The following is a 21,622-nucleotide window of genomic DNA, read 5'->3' as shown; positions in this document are numbered from 1 at the left end:
GAATTTTTTGGTCAAATCATGCGATTTTAGGCATTTTTCGAAGAAAAAACACAGGAATTGCGCTCATCTGTAGTGTTTAGCATTACTCTTCAATTCTGTATGCTCAACTCGAAAATTTTTTTCGCATCAAAAAATTTAAAATTTCATAAGGGGTTAGCCTTTGTTAAAAAAATGCAAAAAATATGAAATGCGAAATTTCTACTATTTCTGTTTATATTACGAAACGTCTTCGAATTTCGAACTGTGGAATGCCTAACATTTTTCGAAAATCGAAAAAATTAAGGAGTTACAGCGTTTTAGACCTTGAAATCTATTGTGAATTTAGACCTTGAAATCTATTGTGAATTTTTTGGTCAAATCATGCGATTTTAGGCATTTTTCGAAGAAAAAACACAGGAATTGCGCTCATCTGTAGTGTTTAGCATTACTCTTCAATTCTGTATGCTCAACTCGAAAATTTTTTTTGCATCAAAAATTTAAAATTTCATAAGGGGTTAGCCTTTGTTAAAAAAATGCAAAAAATATGAAATGCGAAATTTCTACTATTTCTGTTTATATTACGAATCGTCTTTGAATTTCGAACTGTGGAATGTCTAACATTTTTCGAAAATCGAAAAAATGAAGAAGTTACAGCGTTTTAGACCTTGAAATCTACTGTGAATTTTTTGGTCAAATCATGCGATTTTAGGCATTTTTCGAAAAAACACAGGAATTGCGCTCATCCGTTGTGTTTAGTATTACTCTTCAATTCTGTATGCTCAACTCGAAAATTTTTTTCGCATCAAATATTTGAAATTTCATAAGGGGTTAGCCTTGGTTAAAAAAATGCAAAAAATATGAAATGCGAAATTTCTACTATTTCTGTTTATATTACGAATCGTCTTCGAATTTCGAACTGTGGAATGCCTAACATTTTTCGAAAATCGAAAAAATGAAGGAGTTACAGCGTTTTAGACCTTGAAATCTATTGTGAATTTAGACCTTGAAATCTATTGTGAATTTTTTGGTCAAATCATGCGATTTTAGGCATTTTTCGAAGAAAAAACACAGGAATTGCGCTCATCCGTAGTGTTTAGCATTACTCTTCAATTCTGTATGCTCAACTCGAAAATTTTTTTCGCATCAAAAATTGAAAATTTCATAAGGGGTTAGCTTTTGTTAAAAAAATGCAAAAAATATGAAATGCGAAATTTCTACTATTTCTGTTTTTATTACGAATCGTCTTTGAATTTCGAACTGTGGAATGCCTAACATTTTTCGAAAATCGAAAAAATGAAGGAGTTAAAGCGGTTTAGACTTTGAAATCTATTGTGAATTTAGACCTTGAAATCTACTGTGAATTTTTTGGTCAAATCATGCGATTTTAGGCATTTTTCGAAGAAAAAACACAGGAATTGCGCTCATCCGTAGAGTTTAGCATTACTCTTCAATTCTGTATGCTCAACTCGAAAATTTTTTTCGCATCAAAAATTTCATAAGGGGTTAGGCTTTGTTAAAAAAATGCAAAAAATATGAAATGCGAAATTTCTACTATTTCTGTTTTTATTACGAATCGTCTTTGAATTTCGAACTGTGGAATGCCTAACATTTTTCGAAAATCGAAAAAATGAAGGAGTTAAAGCGGTTTAGACTTTGAAATCTATTGTGAATTTAGACCTTGAAATCTACTGTGAATTTTTTGGTCAAATCATGCGATTTTAGGCATTTTTCGAAGAAACAACACAGGAATTGCGCTCATCCGTAGTGTTTAGCATTACTCTTTAATTCTGTATGCTCAACTCGAAAATTTTTTTCGCATCAAAAATTGAAAATTTCATAAGGGGTTAGCTTTTGTTAAAAAAATGCAAAAAATATGAAATGCGAAATTTCTACTATTTCTGTTTATATTACGAATCGTCTTCAAATTCGAACTGTGGAAAGCCTAACATTTTTCGAAAATCGAAAAAATGAAGGAGTTACAGCGTTTTAGACCTTGAAATCTATTGTGAATTTAGACCTTGAAATCTATTGTGAATTTTTTGGTCAAATCATGCGATTTTAGGCATTTTTCGAAGAAAAAACACAGGAATTGCGCTCATCTGTAGTGTTTAGCATTACTCTTCAATTCTGTATGCTCAACTCGAAAATTTTTTTCGCATCAAAAATTGAAAATTTCATAAGGAGTTAGCCTTTGTTAAAAAAATGCAAAAAATATGAAATGCGAAATTTCTACTATTTCTGTTTATATTACGAAACGTCTTCGAATTTCGAACTGTGCAATGCCAAACATTTTTCGAAAATCGAAAAAATGAAGGAGTTAAAGCGTTTTAGACTTTGAAATCTATTGTGAATTTAGACCTTGAAATCTACTGTGCATTTTTTGGTCAAATCATGCAATTTTAGGCATTTTTCGAAGAAAAAACACAGGAATTGCACTCATCCGTTGTGTTTAGCATTACTCTTCAATTCTGTATGCTCAACTCGAAAATTCTTTCGCATCAAAAATTGAAAATTTCATAAGGGGTTAGCCTTTGTTAAAAAAATGCAAAAAATATGAAATGCGAAATTTCTACTATTTCTGTTTATATTACGAATCGTCTTCGAATTTCGAACTGTGGAATGCCTAAAATTTTTCGAAAATCGAAAAATGAAGGAGTTACAGCGTTTTAGACCTTGAAATCTATTGTGAATTTTTTGGTCAAAATTAAATTGGTCCCTGCGTTGTTTTTTTTCATTTGAGTCATTTTTATCAATTATGGCACTGAAATGAAAGCAATTTGGTTGTAGATTGAGAAAATGACATTAGGTTGCTAGGTTGCTCTAAACCTCCTTAAATCACCTCAAATAGGTTATGTGACCAATCATGACAATATGGGACTCAAATGAAAGGTATTTGAGGGTGGAAAAGGAATACAGTGTGGAAAAGGGCCAAGTGTTTGTGGATAAACCTTAAAGCACCCCAAGTGAATTTGTTTCTGGAACATGTCAATATGAGGCCCAAATAAACGGTTTTTGGAAGGTGAGAATGAATTAGATATCCATTTTTAGGGCAAAGGTGCGGAGTGCCAGCCCCAGCCCCAAAACGCCCTCCAAGTTATACATATATATCCACCATGGCAATTTTGGGCTTGAATGAAAGGTTTTTGAGAGTAGAGCACGAATTTAAAAAATACAAAATGTCTGAGGTACCATCCGAGCCCCAAAAAGCACTCCCTGTCAAATGGATATATAGACCTATCACGACAATATAGGGCGCAAATGAAACAGGTCCTATTTACCGACTATGGTAATATGAGGCTCATATAAAAAGTATTTGGGAGTATACCACGAAGTTTATAAGGGCTAAGTGTCTGGACACCTCACTTCCAAAATACACCTAAAACTGGACATATTTACCCATTACTATATAGTAGTCCAAAGAAAAGTATAAAGGAGTTGAACAGACCTCTGCGCTTCAATGACACGAATTCGATATCCACATTCGGGGTGAAATGTCTCCATCTTAAAACTCTACCAAGACAGGACTTTTATATCGACCATTGCAATAAAGAGGCTCAAATAAAAGGTATAAGAGCGTAAAGGGGGCGCTGCGGAACGTGCCCCTTTCGTTTTCTATAAAATAAAGAATTTTGAAAAAATCTATACACAACATGAACTGGGTGCATAACTTATGGCCGATCCATAACAAGATGGCAGGAAAATAAAAAGGTAATTTAGTGAATGCAAAGAAGTGTAATTGATAAGTTATGATAAAATTGAATGGTGTAAAAGGAGGCGCAGTGGAACGGGCCGGGTTCATCTAGTAGTAATTAAAATCCACTGTTCTTCGCTAAATGGTCATAAAACATCAGAAAAATTATTTTTTTGTTGGAAAAACATATGGGCCTAAGAAATAATAAGATTTTTTTTTTAATTTTTTGAAATGTTTAAACCCTCTACCATAGGATGGGGGTATACTAATTTCATCCTTCTGTTTGTAACTCCTCGAAATATTCGTCTAAGACCTCACAAATAAATATATTCTTGATAGTCATGACGTTTTAAGTCGAACTAGCCATGTCCGTCCGTCCGTCTGTCTGTCGAAAGCACGCTAACTTTCGAAGGAGTAAAGCTAGCCTCTTGAAATTTTGCACCAATACTTCTTGTTAGTGTAGGTCGGTTGGGAATGTAAAAGGGCTATATCGGTCCATGTTTTGATATAGCTGCCATATAAACCGATCTGGGGTCTTGACTTCTTAAGCCACTAGAGGGCGCAATTATTATCCGATTTAGCTGAAATTTTGCATGAGATGTTTTGTTATGACACTCAACAACTGTGCTGAGAATAGCTCAAAGCGAACCGTAAACATGTCACCTTAAGAAGTTCCCTATAATGCACACGATAAGCAATTATTTCTCGTATTTTTATATCCTCCACAATAGGATGAGAGTATACTAATTTTTTTCCCTTTTTTTTTTGGTGAAAAATGCCGAGGATATTAGTCATAATAAAATTGTCTGAGATTCTTGCCAACAAAAGCAGTGCCTCGTTGCAATACATTACAATTTCTTTGTTTGTTTCTTGATTTTTGTGATTTTTTTTTTCTTGTTTTGATTTATTAACGAAAATGCAACAAAATAAATAAAAGCTATGTATATAACTTTTTGTAAAAAAATTGACTAAGATTGCACTTAAAGATAAAATTGATGTTGAACTATTGGTCAGAGGGCCGAAAAGCCTTGGGCCGCCTTATAGCGCAGCGATGAATAGTTGGCTTGGTAATTGGGTCCACAGTAGTTTGTGGTGGGAAAGAATCCACAGGGCCCTGCCAGGCTATCGGTAGCTGTGGATCCCCCAGCCGCAGCAAAGGTATTGTACGAACTGTTGACATAGTTCTTGGTGGACGCATACATGCCCAGTGCCGAGGGAAAACTCAATGAATAGGCGGCGGCTGCAGCAGCTGCATGGTGATGATGATGTGAGTGATGTGTATGAGCTGCCAAATTCATTTGCTGCTGCAGCAGCACCGCCCCTTTTTCGGGCGAGAATTTATGCGCTGTTGTTATCGGTGGCACTGGCTGTGGAGTGGTGGTGATTAAAGGTCGTCCTGTGGTCGAACTGCGTTCATTACGACGAAATTTGGCTCGTCGATTTTGGAACCACACCTGAACGCGTGCCTCACTAAGGCCCACTTTGGTGGCCAATTCTTCACGCACAAATGCGTCCGGATAGTGTGTGCGTTCGAAAACCTTTTCCAATGCTGTTAATTGTCCGGATGAGAAAGTGGTGCGATTACGTCGTGGTTTGCGGCTAGAATGTGGTGACGTAGGTGCATCATGCTGATGCAGGCCATGCTGTTGCTGACGATGCTGATGATGATCGGCAATAATGTCATTGGCCAATGATGAAGTGGATCCAAACTCATTACGAAAGGTGTCATCTGGAAAAAAATACAAATAGAGAAAAATGGTCTGAAGAGTTTTTTGGATTTGATTATATATATTGTTAAAGAGAAACATTTGAATTGAAACCAATAAGGAAAGCCAAAAGTCGGGCGGTGCCGACTTTATAATACCCTACACCTACCCAATAGGTACAAAGTGGGAGCTATGTCTAATTCTGAATCAATTTTGATGGAACTCGCCGGATGTTTTCAGATGGGTCATTAGAAAATCCTTCCTGCCAAATTTCGAGAGAATCCGGTAACAAATGACCATTTTATTGCATTATTACTGCAAATCGGACGAACATATATATGGGAGCTATATCCAAATCTGAATCGATTTCTATGAAATTCGCATGTAATGTTGGGAGTCATAAGATAATCCTTCCAGGCAAATTTTGAGAAAATCGGTTGATAAATGACCATTTCATTGCATTATTACTGCAAATCGGACGAACATATATATGGGCGCTATAGCAAAATCTGAACCGATTTTTTCTAATTTCAATAGGCTTTGTCACTAGGCCGAAAAACATGCCCATACCAAAATTGAAGACGTTCGGATGAATATTACGACCAGAAATTTGTACACAAAGACGGACAGACAGACAGACAGAGGGACGGACAGATAGACAGACAGACAGACGAACAGACGGACATAGCTAAATCGAATCAAAAAGTGATTCTGAGTCGATCGGCATGCTTTTCCATGGGTCTATCTCTCTTCCTTTTGGGTGTTACAAACTAATTCACTAAGTTATAATACCCTGTACCACAGTAGTGGTGTAGGGTATAATAAATATTGAAAACAAACAAACAATGAAAAAGGCATTAAGCCATTGGCCAGGCCGAATTTGGGATACAAAATTTATCGAAAAATTGTGTTCTGCGACAAAGCTCGTTTTTGGCTAAATGGGTACGTAAACAAGCAGCATTGTCGTTTTTGAGGTAAAGATCAGGAAGAAGCATTGCAAGAGCTACTAATGCACCCAGAAAAAGTCACTGTTAGGTGCGGTTTATGGGCTGGTGGCTTCACTGGACCGTACTTCTTCAAAGTCATGCGAATCGTAACGTAACTATGAATGGTGGGCGCCATCGTGAGATGATATCAAACTTTTTATATCCACCACCATAGGATGGGGGTATACTAATCTAGTCATTCCGTTTGTAACACCTCGAAATAATGATCTGTGATCAAATAACGTATAAATATTCTGGATCGTCTCGACATTCTGATTCCATCTAGCCATGTCCGTTCGTTCTTCTGGCGAAATCACGATAGCGGTAGAACGCCTAGAGCTAGCCGCTTGAAATTTTGCACAGATGCTTTATATTAATGTAGGTCGTTGGGGATTGCAAATATGCTATATCGGTTCAGATTTGGATATAAATAGCTCCCATATAAGCCGATCTCCCGATTTGACTTCTTGAGCCCCTGGAAGCCGCAATTTTTGTTCAATTTGGCTGAAATTTTGCACGTCGTGTGCTTTTATGTCTTCCAACAACTGTGTTAAGTACAATTTAAATCGGTCAAGAACCTGATATAGCTGCCATATAAACCGATCTCCCGATTTGACTTCTTAAGCCCTTACAAGCCGCAATTTGTGTCCAATTTTGCTGAAATTTTTCATGCGTTCTGCTCTGAACAAAACTTCTAATAACTGTGCCAAATACGGTCCAAATCAGTCTATAACCTGATATAGCTCCCATATAATCCGATCTCCCGATTAGTCTTCTTAAGCCCTTACAAGACGCTTTTACTTGGTTTTGCTCAAACTGCAAGAACTTGACTTGCAAGACATGTGGTTTCAACAAGACGGAGCCACATGCCACACAGAAGGCGTAACAATGGACTTATTGAGAGGTAAGTTCAGTGAACCTTTTATTTCACGTTCGGGACCAGTCAATTGACCGTCTAGATCGTGCGATGTAACGCCTTTAGACAATTTTTTTGGGGGCTATGTTAAAGCTCATATCTATACAGACAAGGCCGCTTCAATTGACGCATTGGAAGACTACATTGAAACATTTATTCGTCAGATACCGCCTGAAATGAGAGTATGCCAAAATTGTACTAAGCGGATGGACCATTTGAGTCTCGCAGTCACGGTCAACATTTTTTTAAAATAATCTTCAACATTTAATTATATAGATCGTACTATCGATTCAAATAAAAATTTAATGCATTTTTCTGAATTTTATGTGTTTTTATTTTTGTTTTGAAAAACTTTTCTATAGCTCTTAAAAAAGCATCCTTCACATTGTATGCTTCTAAAATTGAAAGGTAATATGGAATACAAACAATTTTGAAATTTTTATGACATTTTTGAGCTTCTTTTAACATTTTTATTATTTGAAAACAGCAGAAAATGTTTGCTGTTTTAGCAAATAATTACGGCTGTCCCATTTCCACCAGACTTTCTGTTGTTACAGCAAACATTTTAATGTTTTTACTAACGAATTTCTCTGAGTATCTTTCATGCGACATGCGGTTTTTTAGCTGTATATTCCTTGACAGAAAGAGAGAGCGCTCTATGTAGGCGACTAGGTCATGAAGGGCTGTTTCAGGGTATCTTTGTTCTATGATATGTTTCTAACAACCTCTCTAGAGTCTTCAGCATAAAGGATGACAGATGATATAGTTCCCATAGAAACCAATTTCCCTTTTATACTTCTTGGGCATCTTGAGAGCTTCATTCTCATTAGACTTTGGTGAAATTTTGATGATATGATATTAAACAAATGTGCCAATTGCCGTCCGTATTGATCCAAGATCTAATGTATCTCCCATATAAACCGATCTCCCGATTATACATCTTGAGCCCCTAGAGAGCGCATTTCTAATCCGATTCGGTTCAGGTGCCGAGTTTTAAATTTCAGCAGAAAATGTTTGCTGTCTTCAGCATAAAGGATGACAGATGATATAGTTCCTATAGAAACCAATTTCTCTTTTATACTTCTTGGGCATCTAGAGAGCTCCATTCTCATTAGACTTTGGTGAAATATTGATGATATGATATTAAACAAATGTGCCAATTGCCGTCCGTATTGATCCAAGATCTAATGTATCTCCCATATAAGCCGATCTCCCGATTATACATCTTGAGCCCCTAGAGAGCGCATTTCTAATCCGATTTGGAGAGATTTTGTTCAAAGACAAGGGACAACCCTTGACCTTCTTTGATCATATTCGGTTCAGGTGCCGAGTTTTAAATTTCAGGGAGATCAGTTTAAAATGAGGACTTTATGGCTTACACTCATAAAAAAAAGTTTGCTGAAAATAGCAAATACTGTCTGCTGAATATTGGTACTTTATTTTGCTGCTATTGTAGCAGTAGTTCTGCAATTTCAAAGCAGCAGGCTTACTGCTGAAAAATCAGTTGTTTGCTGAAAATGACTGCTGATTAATTACTAAGGGGATGTTAGAAGAAAAATAAAATAAGAATGTAAATATGTGTCTCAGTGCATGTCTACAATCACCACTGAATGTTTCTTTAAATTAAGATACAAAAGGTCATGTCAGTCATGTACACATTAGTAGAGCAATAACAAAAAATACGAGAGAGCTCAGCCACATTTTGAAATGTATACAAATGGACGGATCAGGATTCTTTACAGTAATATTGCACAAATTAAAATCCTCTCTCTGAAGTAATCAAAAAAAGTAGCAGGCAAACATAAACCAGTTCGCGAAGTAGAGATACCCGTTCACGAATGGGTGGTCAAAACAACAACAACAACTAAAAGCGTGCTAAGTTCAGCCGGGCCAAATCGGAATAATTTATGCTGTAGGGCATATTTCATTTTACATACCAAACTTCTTTCAAAACAGGAAAAATTGCTTTAAATTTCTAGGAACCGAACAAGGATGATCGAGAGACCGGTTTACATAGGAGCTACATCAGGTTATGGACTGATATTGACACAGTACTTGGCACAGTTGTTGAAAGTCATTACGCAACACTGCATGCAAAATTTCATCCAAATCGGACAAAAATTGCGGCTTTCAGGTGCTGAAGAAATCAAATCTGGAGATCAGTTTATATGGCAGCTATATCAAAATCTAAACAGATATGGCCACATCGGTCCATTTGGCAGCTATTTGCAAATATGGTCTGATATGGACCACACGCAGTTCGGATACCGCATGGCCTAGTGCAACTCCATGTTCCAAATTTATAGCAAAATATGGTCTGATCTGGGTCAAAATTGGTTCGGCAAATGCGAAATTTAATCCAAATCACTATGCTAAATTTCAGCGAAACAGGGGAATACGGCTTTTTATAAGATTTAGACTTAATTAATCGGCATATCGGGCAGATATATGGTCTGATATGGACCACACGCAGTTCGGATACCGGATGGCCTAGTGCAACTCCATGTTCCAAATTTATAGCAAAATATGGTCTGATCTGGGTCAAAATTGGTTCGGCAAAATGGGAAATTTAATTCAACTCACTATGCTAAATTTCAGCGAAACAGGGGAATACGTCTTTTTATATAGTCCAATCTGGACCATATTCAGTTCGGACGAGTGGTCTAGACCAAAGCACTGTCTCAAATTTCAGCGAAATCGCGTAATAAATGGGGCTTTTATGGGTTTAAAACCCACATTCAGCAAATCGTTTATAACAACTGTATCCTAACATGTAGCGATCTGGACCATATTCAGCTTAGATGTCGAAACCGGATATTAAATGGGCTTAAAACCCTAAATAGGCAGATTGGTCTTTAAGGCCGCTATATCTAAAAACATCCGAACTGGACTATACTCGTTTTGTATGTCGATAGCCCAAATAAAACTCACTGTTTTGAATTTGAATAAAATCCGGAGTTCATCAATCGGGGAAACTAGTGCAACTTGCGGTCTTAAATTTCAGCGAAATCGGACAATAAAAACGGCTTTTTTGAGCTTAAGACCCATGGCAGCTATATATAAATATAGTTCGGTTTTTATCATTCAAGAACTTACGAATCGGTTCGAAACTTTAGCTCAATATCTAAAATTTTTGAATGCCGTAGCGTGATTACAACAGACGGACGGACAGTCATACGGATATCGTTATATCGTGTGAGAATTTTAAGATGATCCAGAATATACATATATACTTTGTAGGGTCAGAAATGGATATATCGATGTGTTACAAACGGAATGATTCAATGAATATACTTCCTAATCTTATGGTGGCGGGTATACAAATCCATGGAGTTTGTTGCTTGATCCTTTTAAGTTGCTGCCTATAAAGAGAAACCGTGCAAAGAACTTGAAAAATGCGATAAGTGGTGGATGGTATACAAGATTCGGCCCGACCGAACTTAGCTCAATTTTACTTGTTATACCCACCACCATAGGATAGGGGTATACTAATATAGTCATTCCGTTTGTAATCCCTCGAAATATTGATCTGCGACCCCATCATGTATATTTATTCGAGATCATCTCGACATTCTGATCTAGCCATGTCCGTCCGTCTGTCGAAATCACGATAGCGGTCGAACGCGTAAAGCTAGCCGTTTAAAATTTTGCACAAATGAGCCATATCGGGTCAGATTTGGATATAGCTCCCATATAAACCGATCTCATGATTTGACTTCTTGAGCTCCTGGAAGCCACAATTTTCAGCCGATTTGGCCTTAATTGCATATGGTGTTCTCTTATGACATCCAATAGCTGTGTTAAGTGCGATCTAAATCGGCTTATAACTCGGTATAGCTCCTGATCTGCCGATTTGACTTCTTGAGCCCCTTGAAGCCTTAGTTTTCATCCGATTTGGCTTAAATTTTACACATAGTGTTCTCTTATAGCTTCTAACAACGGTGCTGAGTAAGGTTGAAATCGGTCTATAACCTGATATAGCTCCCATAAAAACCGGTCTCTGGATTATCCTTGTTCGGTTCCTAGAAGCTTTAATTTTGCTGGTTTGACAGAAATTTGGTGTGTAGAATAAAATTATGCCATTCAACTAAATTTAGTTTTTTACAAATTTTTAGCCGAATTCATGGAGGTGGGTTCTCAAGATTCGGCCCGGCCGAACTTGGCACGCTTTAACTTGTTTTGACTTTAAGACGAAACCTTTTAAAATTGGTAGAAATCGGTTCGGTAAGTTATCTCGTGTTAATTTTTACAATTCTACAGTTTTGTTTCAATTCGCCAAAATAACAAGTCCGTTAATAAAATAATGTTTATTCAAAAGTTTTTTATTTTGTCCAAGCGGAGCGGATTTTGACATTGAAAACTGCTCCGCTCCGGGATCTATAAATGACACTCCAGCTCCGCTTCGCTCCGCGTTCCGAATCCCTGCTTCTGAAAAATAGATCCCTGCATACCCTTTAGCCCTTCCATACTTTTTAAACCCTTCACCATAGGATGGGGGTATACTAATTTCGACATTCTGTTTGTAACTCCTCGAAATATTCGTCTAAGAACCCATAAAGTATATATATTCTTGATCGTCATGGCATTTTAAGTCGAACTAGTCATGTCCGTTCGTCTGTCCGTCCGTCTGTCTGTCCATCCGTCCGTCTGTCCGTCCGTACGTCCATCCGTCTGTCCGTCCGTCTGTCCGTTCGTCTGTCTGTCCGTCCGTCTGTCTGTCTGTTTGTCCGTCCGTCCGTCTGTCCGTCCGTCCGTCTGTCTGTCGAAAGCACGCTAACTTTCGAAGGAGGCAAGCTAGCCTACACTAGCTTATTAGTGTAGGTCGGTTGGGATTGTAAATGGGCTATATCGGTCCATGTTTCGATATAGCTGCCATATAAACCGATATGAGATCTTGACTTCTTGAGCCGCTAGAGGGCACAATTCCTATCCGATTTGGCTGAAATTTTGCATGAGGTGTTTCGTTATGACATTCAACAACTGTGCTAAGAAAAGTTCAAATCGGTTCATAACCTGATATAGCTGCCATATAAACCGCTCAGGGATCTTGACTTCCTGATCGTCTAGAGTGCGCAATTCCTATCCTACTTGGTTGAAATTTTGCATGAGCTGTTTTGTTATGACATTCAACAACTGTGCTAAAAAAAGTTCAAATCGGTCCATAACCTGATATAGCTGCCATATAAACCGATCTGGGGTCTTGACTTCCTGATCGTCTAGAGGGCGCAATTCCTATCCGATTTGGCTGAATTTTAGCATGAGGTGTTTCGTTATGACATTCAACAACTGTGCTAAGAAAAGTTCAAATCGGTCCATTACCTGATATAGCTGCCATATAAACCGATCTGGGGTCTTGACTTCTTGAGCCTCTACAGGGAGCAATTTATATCCGATTTAGCTGAAATTTTGCATGAGGTGTTTTGTTATGGCATTCAACAACTGTGCTAAGAATAGTTCAAATCGGTCCATAACCTGATATAACTGCCATATAAACCGATATGGGGTCTTGACTTCTTGAGCCACTAGAGGGCGCAATTATTATCCGATTTGGCTGAAATTTTGTACAACGTCTTCTCCCATGACCTTTAACATACGTGTCAAATATGGCACGAATCGGTTTATAGCCTAATACAGCTCCCCTATAAGCCGATATTCCTATTGTATTTCTTCAGCCCCTTAAGTGCGCAATTCTTACTAGATTTGGCTGAAATTGTACACAATGACTTCTACTATGGTCTCCAATATCCAATATTCTTTTATCCTTTCTTTGCCGTCAAAGAGATACCATTGAAAGAGTTCGACAAATGCGATCCATGGGGGAGGGTATATAAGATTCGGCCCGGCCGAACTTTGCACTCTTTTACTTGTTGACATTTAAAATTGATTTTCCTTTTGAAAGCATTTCACTATTTTCCATACCTTGCCTTTGGCGAATGAGAAACTATTAAAGGAGATAACCCTTTGAAAATTCCCCAATGAATTGTTGATGACAGATATTCGATTGCCTAGACATTTCAGACATCTAAATTATGTGTGTATGTCATTAATTGCCAAAGGCTCTAAAATGATTTTTATGATCCTTTTTAAACTTAGACAAACAATGGCTATAGTTATAGATTTCCAGGTAAACACATAAACCATTGGCATCATCTCCAGCTCCCCTTTTTGGCGTCCTGTCTCAGGATGTTTGTGGATATTAAACAAAGGTTTTAATAGTTTTCCTAATAATTTTCACATAAAAACCCCGACTCCTGCGCATTTTCGTATTAAGAAGTCATCAAATGATGATTTATTTTCGTTACATGCTGCCACAGCTCAGTGACTCTGCTACATACTGTAGCAGCAGCCACAAGCGCTACTCCCCATTTTATCTTTGATGTGACACATCTGAAGAATTTCTCTCATCTCCTCTGACATCCATCTCTAGCCAAGGAGCCAATTTTACGACCATGTCACATTTGTTAATGTTAACGACGAAGAGCACCAGTGTGATGGCGCTGTGTGGTGGCATGGTCAATGGTTTTGGAAAGTTGCATGTGTGGCATGTGAATGCTCATGAGATACGGGGGACAAATCGCTTATTCAATGTGTATTTGTGCCAGGATCTGTCGTCCATTATGCTGCTTAGCTAAAGATTGTCACTTTTGTGTCATTGCTTTTTGCCACTGTCACGGTGACATTTTATGTCGGCACCACCGCTGTTTGCTGACATCGGACTAATGGTCCCCTAATTGATTGTAAATCACAATTTTATAATCTTTGAAATTTGTGAGATATGTTTGGTCGGCGTCAGCAATTTACAGCAGCAATTTTGCAGAAAGCATTGACGGGTAGTGTTAAAGGCCATAAAGAAAGGACTTTTATGACACAATTTATAAACTGTAATTTATGGGTTAACGAATATGGCTTGTTTCAAGCAACTAATTGATTATTTATTTGTTGCTCGATGGGTCATTTGACGCTGTACAAGCATTGGCATAAGGGAGCTAAGTTACAATATCTTTGAAAAGAACAATTTATGACTAACTTCATTACATGTGGAGGTCTCCGTAGCGCAGTGGTTAAAGAATAACATAAAAATATTTTCAGTGATGTTTGGCTGACTTGAAGATGCCCATTTCGAACAATTCCCTGCGGGGTGACGACTGGCACCTTATGGAGTTTGTTAGAACAGGACTCATCTCCGGCTAGTTCACCTATTTTTTCGATAATTGCAATTGTCGTATGCCGGGGATCCAAGTGACAACCGCTGGTGCCAGCAACTTAACATAGCAATTTCTTCCACTCTTGCACAAGCCTTGATTAATCAGATTCGAGATGGATTTCGCATGAATATCACGACAAGAGCTTCGCATGTCCTCACTGCACATACACAGAGGAAACACTTAAGGGGAAACAGACAACAGTTGCGTCTAAAAGTTCCTAGGAACCAGGGCTGCGGAGTCGAACAAGTTTTACTAGACTCCGACTCCAGAATCGACCCGAGCACTAAATTTTTTTTTAAATATTTTTAACATTGAGTAGTAAAATTGAGTATTTTTAACAATATATTAAGGAAAAAAATAAATAAAAATTAAAAAAAAAAATTTAAGAAAATCTTTTTATCCCAAAACAATAAGCTTTTATAACAAAACAAGTAAAAGCGTGCCAAGTTCGGCTGGGTCGAATCTTTTATACCCTCCACCATAGATAGCATTTGTCGAGTTCTTTGCCCGATATCTCATCTTAGGCAAACAAAGGCTAAAAAAAGAAATGCTATGATATTGGAGCTATATCAAGTTATGGTCCGATTTGGACCATAATTGAATTGAATGTTGGAGAGCAAAGTAGAAGTCATTGTGTAAAATTTCAGCCACTTCAAATAAGAATTGCGCCCATTAGGGTATCAAGAAGTAAAAAAGGGAAATAGGTTCATGGGGGAGCTGTATCCGGCTATAGGCCATATTCGACACGTATGTCGAAGGTCATGGGAGAAGCCGATGTACAAGATTCCAGCCAAATCGGGTAATAATTGCGTCCTCTATGGAGAAGTCTAGATGGCTCAAGAAGTCTAGATCCCTGATCGGTTTACACGGCGGCTATATAAAGTTATGGACCGATTTGAATCATATTTGGCACAGTTTTTGGAAGCCATAACAAAACAGGTCCTGCAAAATATCAGCCAAATCGGATAACAATTGAGGAGGCCATCGTAGCGCAGAGGCTAGCATTTCCGCCTAGGTTCGAATCCTGGCAAGACCATCAGAAAAAATGTTCAGCGGTGGTTTTGCCCTCCTAATGGTGGCAACATTTGTGAGGTACTATGCCATGAAAACTTTTCTCCAAAGCAGTGTCGCACTGCGGCACGCTGTTCGGACTAGGCTATAAAAAGGAGGCCCCTTATCATTGGGCTTAAAATTGAATCGGAATGCACTCATTGATATGTGAGAAGTTTGCCCCTGTTCCTAAGTGGAAAGCTCGTGGGCAAAATTTACATTTGGATAAGAAATGCGCCCTCTAGTGGCTCAAGAAGTCAAGATTCAAGATCAGTTTATATGGCAGCTATATCATGTTATGGATCAATTTAAACCATACTTGGCACAGTGGTTGGAAGTCATAACAAAACACGTCATGTTAAATTTCAGTCAAATCGGATAGGAATTGCGCCCTCCAGAAGCTCAAGAAGTCAAGACCTCCTATCGGTTAGTAAATCAGCTATATCAGGTTCTGGACCGATTTCAACCATACTTAGCACAATTATTGGAAATCATAACAAAACACCTCATGTTAAATTTCAGCCGAACCGAATAAGAATTGTGCCCCCTAGAGGATCAAGAAGTCAAGACACTACATCGGTTTATATGGCAGCTATATCAGGATATGAACCGATTTACATCATATTTAGTACAGTTGTCAGAAACTACAACAAAACACCTCTTGCAAAATTTCAGCAAAACCGGATAAGAATTGCGCCCTCCAGTAACTCAAGAAGTCAAGATCCAAGAGCGTCAAGAAGTCCAGATCCAATAGCGCTTTATAAGTCAAGATCCAAGAGCGGTTTATAAAAAAGCTATATCAAAACATAGACCAATATGGCCCATTCAAAATCCCAACCGACCTTCACTAATAAGAAGTATTTTTGCAAAACTTCAAGCAGCTAGCTTTACTATTTCGAAAGTTAGCGTGCTTTCAACAGACCGACAGACGGACAGACTGACGGACGGACATGGCTAGATCAACTTAATATATCATGACGATCAAGAATGAATATACTTTATGGGGTTTTAGACGAATATTTCGAGGAGTTACCAACAGAATGACGAAATTAGTATACCCCCATCCTGTGGTGGAGGGCATAAAAAAATAGTTTCATTATTATTTTATGATCACTTAGCCAAGAAAAGTGGATTTTAATGACTTTGATCAATAATTATACGTAGGTTAAGTTAGGTTACGTTGAAAAGAGGGTGAAGATATTAATCCGCCCCATGCCAGCATGGACATACACTTAAAAAACTATTAAGTAACCTCTAAAAAGAAAATCTAAGTTAGGAATTCCGTGCTACTTACAAAATCCTTAATTGTTTTCCATGCCACACCCCTAAGTTGGTTCATGTCTGGTATTGTGTCCCCACCAGAGTACCAATATCTGTTAGACGCGAAAGCCGGGTAATGACAAAGGAAATGCTCCAATGTCTCATCATCTTCCCCGCATGCCCTGCACATGCTATCACTTGCCGCACCGATTTTACATAAGTGAGCTCGTCGTGCTGTGTGTCCCGTTATGATACCAATAGCTATACTGACCTCCTACTTGCTTCCTTTCAGTAATATCCTCGTCTTCTCATGACCTGGATCCCCCCATAGGATTTTCGCCGTCCTCCCGACCATTTCGCTTTACCACAGGGTTGTATACGCATTCATCGCTCACGCTCTTAACTTGGACTGCGTCGACTCGAAAGGCTTAGGGCTAACCAAGTTTATTGACGGCAGTACTCTGGGCTTTACAGCCAAATCGTCTGCCCTTTCATTCCCCCTTCCTCCGTTATGGCTCGGCACCCAAACGATGCGGATTTTCCCATCCTCAGAAAATACGTTAATCTCCTTCTTACACTGCGATACTGTTCGTGATCATACCGTCCTGGTTGTTATTGCCCTTATGGCAATTTTACTGTCGGTAAAGATGTTCACACTCGACGTCCTGGCGTAAGCACCATACCACTTGACGCATTTCGTGATCGCCCGGTTCTTCGCCTGCAGGACCATATTATGGTCAGGCAGTCTAAAACAGATCTCAATTCCTGGTTTCTCAATGTAGACCCCCAGGCCAACTCTGTCCTCTAGCTTTGATCCATCCATGTAACATAATCTTTCAGATGGCAATACTATTGGGTTGCCTAAAAAGAAATTGCGGATTTTTTAAAAGAAAGTAAATGCATTTTGATTAAAACTTAGAATGAACTTTAATCAAATATATAATTGCCATTTTGTTCGATAACCTTTTGCCATCTTCCTGGCAAATTTAGTATTCCACGCTCATAGAACTTCTGGCCTTTATCTGCAAAAAACTGAACCAAGTGCGATTTTATAGCCTCATCATTGCCGAAAGTTTTACCATTTAAGGAGTTCTGCAAAGATCGAAATAAGGGCAGGGCTATATAGTGGATGCATCAAAAGTTCCCAGCCAAGCTCACTCAGTTTTTGGCGAGTGACCAAAGATGTGTGCAGTCTAGCGTTGTCCTGGTGGAATATGACACCTTTACGACTGACCAATTCTGGTCGCTTCTCCTTGATGGCTGTATTCAATTTGTCCAATTGTTGACAGTAAACATCCGAATTAATCGTTTGGTTCCTTGGAAGCAGCTCAAAATATACCACACCCTTCCAATCCCACCAAACAGACAGCATAACCTTCTTTTGGTGGATATCAGCCTTTGAAGTGGTTTGAGCTGGTTCACCATGCTTGGACCATGATCGTTTTCGACTAACGTTGTTGTAAACAATCCATTTTTCATCTCCTGTTATGATTCGTTTTAAAAACGGATCGAATTCATTGCGTTTAAGGTGCATATCACAAGCGTTGATTCGGTTTGTTAAATGAATTTCTTTCAATACATGTGGTACCCATATTAAAATTGACGCCAAACAAACAAATGTAACTTTTTTTCTAAAGCAAGCTAAAAGTATCAGCTGATAACTGACAGAAGAAAGAATGCAATTACAGAGTCACAAGCCGTTGAAAAAATTTGTCAACGCCGACTATATTACTACTATATTACCGGCAATTACTTTTTGGGCAACCCAATAGGATTTCGTTGATCCATGAGTGTGCCAATGGCAGCAGTGCCTCGCACTCGACCTCAAGGTTCATCTCTCCCAACGCCTTAAGTCTCATAGCCGCAGTGGCTGCCTTACACTTAATCTATTGAATAATCTCCAGTGTCCTTGTGGGCGTGGTCCTCATCGCTCCGCCTATGCCAAGGCAACATGTTCTCTGAACCTGTTGTATGGTCCTTATGTTGCACTCCACCAAACTACTGAGGCGTAAGTAAGTATATGGCTAATCACGCTTCTGTAGAGCCAGTGGAGTAGCCTCGGATTTAGACCCCATTGCGAGCCTACGGCCCGTCTATATAGTGCCAAGCATCTGTCTTCTTCTCAGTAAGCTTCTGAATGTGACACTTCCAATTCACTTTCCTGTCCAAGATCACACCTAAGTATTTGACCTTGTCAGATAAAGAAATCGACTTATTGAGGAAGCGTGGTGCGTCAAATTGGTACAGTTTCTTCTTCCTCGTGAACAGGCATATTTCAGTCTTCTCGGGGTTAACATTGAGACCTCCGGGTCCAGCCCAGCAATATGCCATATGCAAGACCCTTTCGGCTTTTCTGCATAGATGGTTCGGATCCCTACCCCCTTAGAAGCATTATAACATACGGAATTTATGGTAGCATACGGGCTCAAATCCCTCCTCAATCCGCATCCATAATTGGTCATTTATGGCGGTCACCCATAGGAGTGGGGAAAAAATGCCCCCTGTGGCGTGCCCTGTGCCACTTTTTCCCTTATTTTTATGCCAATTCATCCACCTCTTGCTTAGCATATGGTTTTTCCAGTCTCTAAGAAACGGGTCCACTAGGTACTGGATTGGATCAGTGTGTCGGTCCCTACATTGTTAAAAGCCCCCTCGATGTTAATGCATATCGCCAGGGTGTACGTTTTGGCATCGAAGGATTCTTCTATGTTATGCGCAACCTCGTGCCCGGCAATCTCCACCGACCTTCCCTTGGCTAAGGCATGCTGTTTGTACTTGAGCAGTTTGCTTGATGTCCTACTTTATCATCGTGTACACAATACGTTTCATGGTTTTGAGTAGAAAAGACGTAATGCCTATGGGTCTGTAGACCTTTGGTCTCGCATAACTTGCTTTACAGGGTTTGGGTATAAACACCATCCTTGCCTCCTGCCAGGATTTCGAAGTAAAGGGTGATTTTTTGAGGTTAGGATTTTCATGCATTAGTATTTGACAGATCACGTGGGATTTCAGACATGGTGTCAAAGAGAAAGATGCTCAGTATGCTTTGACATTTCATCATGAATAGACTTACTAACGAGCAACGCTTGCAAATCATTGAATTTTATTACCAAAATCAGTGTTCGGTTCGAAATGTGTTCAAATTTTGACAAATTTTGTTCAGCGATGAGGCTCATTTCTGGTTGAATGGCTACGTAAATAAGCAAAATTGCCGCATTTGGAGTGAAGAGCAACCAGAAGCCGTTCAAGAACTGCCCATGCATCCCGAAAAATGCACTGTTTGGTGTGGTTTGTACGCTGGTGGAATCATTGGACCGTATTTTTTCAAAGATGCTATTGGACGCAACGTTACGGTGAATGAACACATTTCGAACCGAACACTGATTTTGGTAATAAAATTCAATGATTTGCAAGCGTTGCTCGTTAGTAAGTCTATTCATGATGAAATGTCAAAGCATACTGAGCATCTTTCTCTTTGACACCATGTCTGAAATCCCACGTGATCTGTCAAATACTAATGCATGAAAATCCTAACCTCAAAAAAATCACCCTTTATATGCAAGTCCTGCGCACGCTGTGAAAATATTGGCCAGATGAGGCGCCAGATAGTCTGCCTCTTTCTGTACTAACGCCGGAAATATTCCATCAGGTCCGGATGACTTAAATGGTTTGAAGCTCCTCAAAGGAATCCTTGAGCCATAAATTCCGTAATTATAAACCTTCGATCAACGTCCAAGATTCCGGTGTCTCCGTGAGTCCCGTCGTATCCTGTGGAAAATGGGTTTTCATCAAAAGCCTCATCATGTCCTCCGTTGTCTCTGCTCTCACCCCCATGTCGTCTACTAAAGTTTCAGTTTGGACATGGGTTTTTGAGAGAAACTTTTTTATTTTGGCGGCGTCGTTAACACTATCGACCTGTTCGCAGAAAAGCTTCCATGAGGCACGTTTTGCCTCTCTGGAAATCTTATTTAAATCCTGGAGCCTTATTTAATTTCTTCAGCTTTTCTACGACGAGCTCTGTTAAAAGACCTCTATCCCAATATTGCGAATCTCCCCGGTCATCCAGGGTTTTTCTTTGACTGAAGAGCACAACTATCTCCGAAGGACCCCACCAGTACAGTCATAATCCTGTAGAAATTTTCTTCAATGTCTTCTAAAAAAAAATTTCTTAAAATCAATTTGAAGTGTACCTTTTCATATTCAATGATTTCTGCATAAAATGATTTCTATTAATTTTTGTGATTATGCGTTTATTTCTCTACTGTCACTTGTATCACATCTTGTCAAAGAAATCTGAATGTTTTTCAAAATAAAAAAAAAAAAATAAAACAACCTACATCAAGTTATTCTGAAACAAAGGGAACCGCCACCGCCTTCACTCATTTATTTTGTGGCATGCATCGTATCGTTCGTAGCAACAGCGACAATGACAAAGATGTGAGTGAATTTCACTCACTCGATTGCCCACATATGGTGCATAAAGATGTAACAATCCATCATAGCTGTGCACCAAGTGTGTCTGTCCATCTGTCTGCGGTAATGTTTGTTTTCCAAAGCATCCAACGAAAGCAAATGGTATAGGGTCACGCTGCTACCGACGCATTGGTAGTTCTCCTGAACATAAAGGGATGCCACAGTCATTACATGCCATAAGTGGCTGCAGAATGATGATATTTCTTTGATTGCCGCACCAACAACATAAACAGATACTTATGTATGCTGCGACTGCTCCTGCTCACATGAGCGATATGAATAATTATATTTTAAAGAGCCGTAAATTTACACCTAATTATAAATCATTTGTTGCTTGAATGGCTGACTGACTGCTG

At 38.9% G+C, this 21,622-nt stretch overlaps 1 protein-coding gene across 1 annotated transcript in view; it reads right to left on the bottom strand.

Moving 5' to 3' along the window:
* Positions 1–4,570: 4,570 nt before the first annotated feature.
* LOC106081968 (homeobox protein Nkx-2.3) overlaps positions 4,571–21,622 on the bottom strand; it is a 44,125-nt gene continuing 27,073 nt past the window's right edge. Inside the window, exon 2 of the mRNA XM_013244252.2 lies at positions 4,571–5,399. Within this exon, the coding sequence (XP_013099706.2) occupies positions 4,681–5,399 (719 nt within the window). The 3' untranslated portion in view covers positions 4,571–4,680. The remainder of the gene's footprint in view (positions 5,400–21,622) is intronic.

Source organism: Stomoxys calcitrans, chromosome 4, assembly GCF_963082655.1.
Source record: "Stomoxys calcitrans chromosome 4, idStoCalc2.1, whole genome shotgun sequence".
Taxonomy (NCBI): Eukaryota; Metazoa; Arthropoda; class Insecta; order Diptera; family Muscidae; genus Stomoxys; species Stomoxys calcitrans.
The sequence above is the reverse complement of the archived record's forward strand: the minus strand, read 5'-3'. Positions and strand labels throughout refer to the sequence as shown.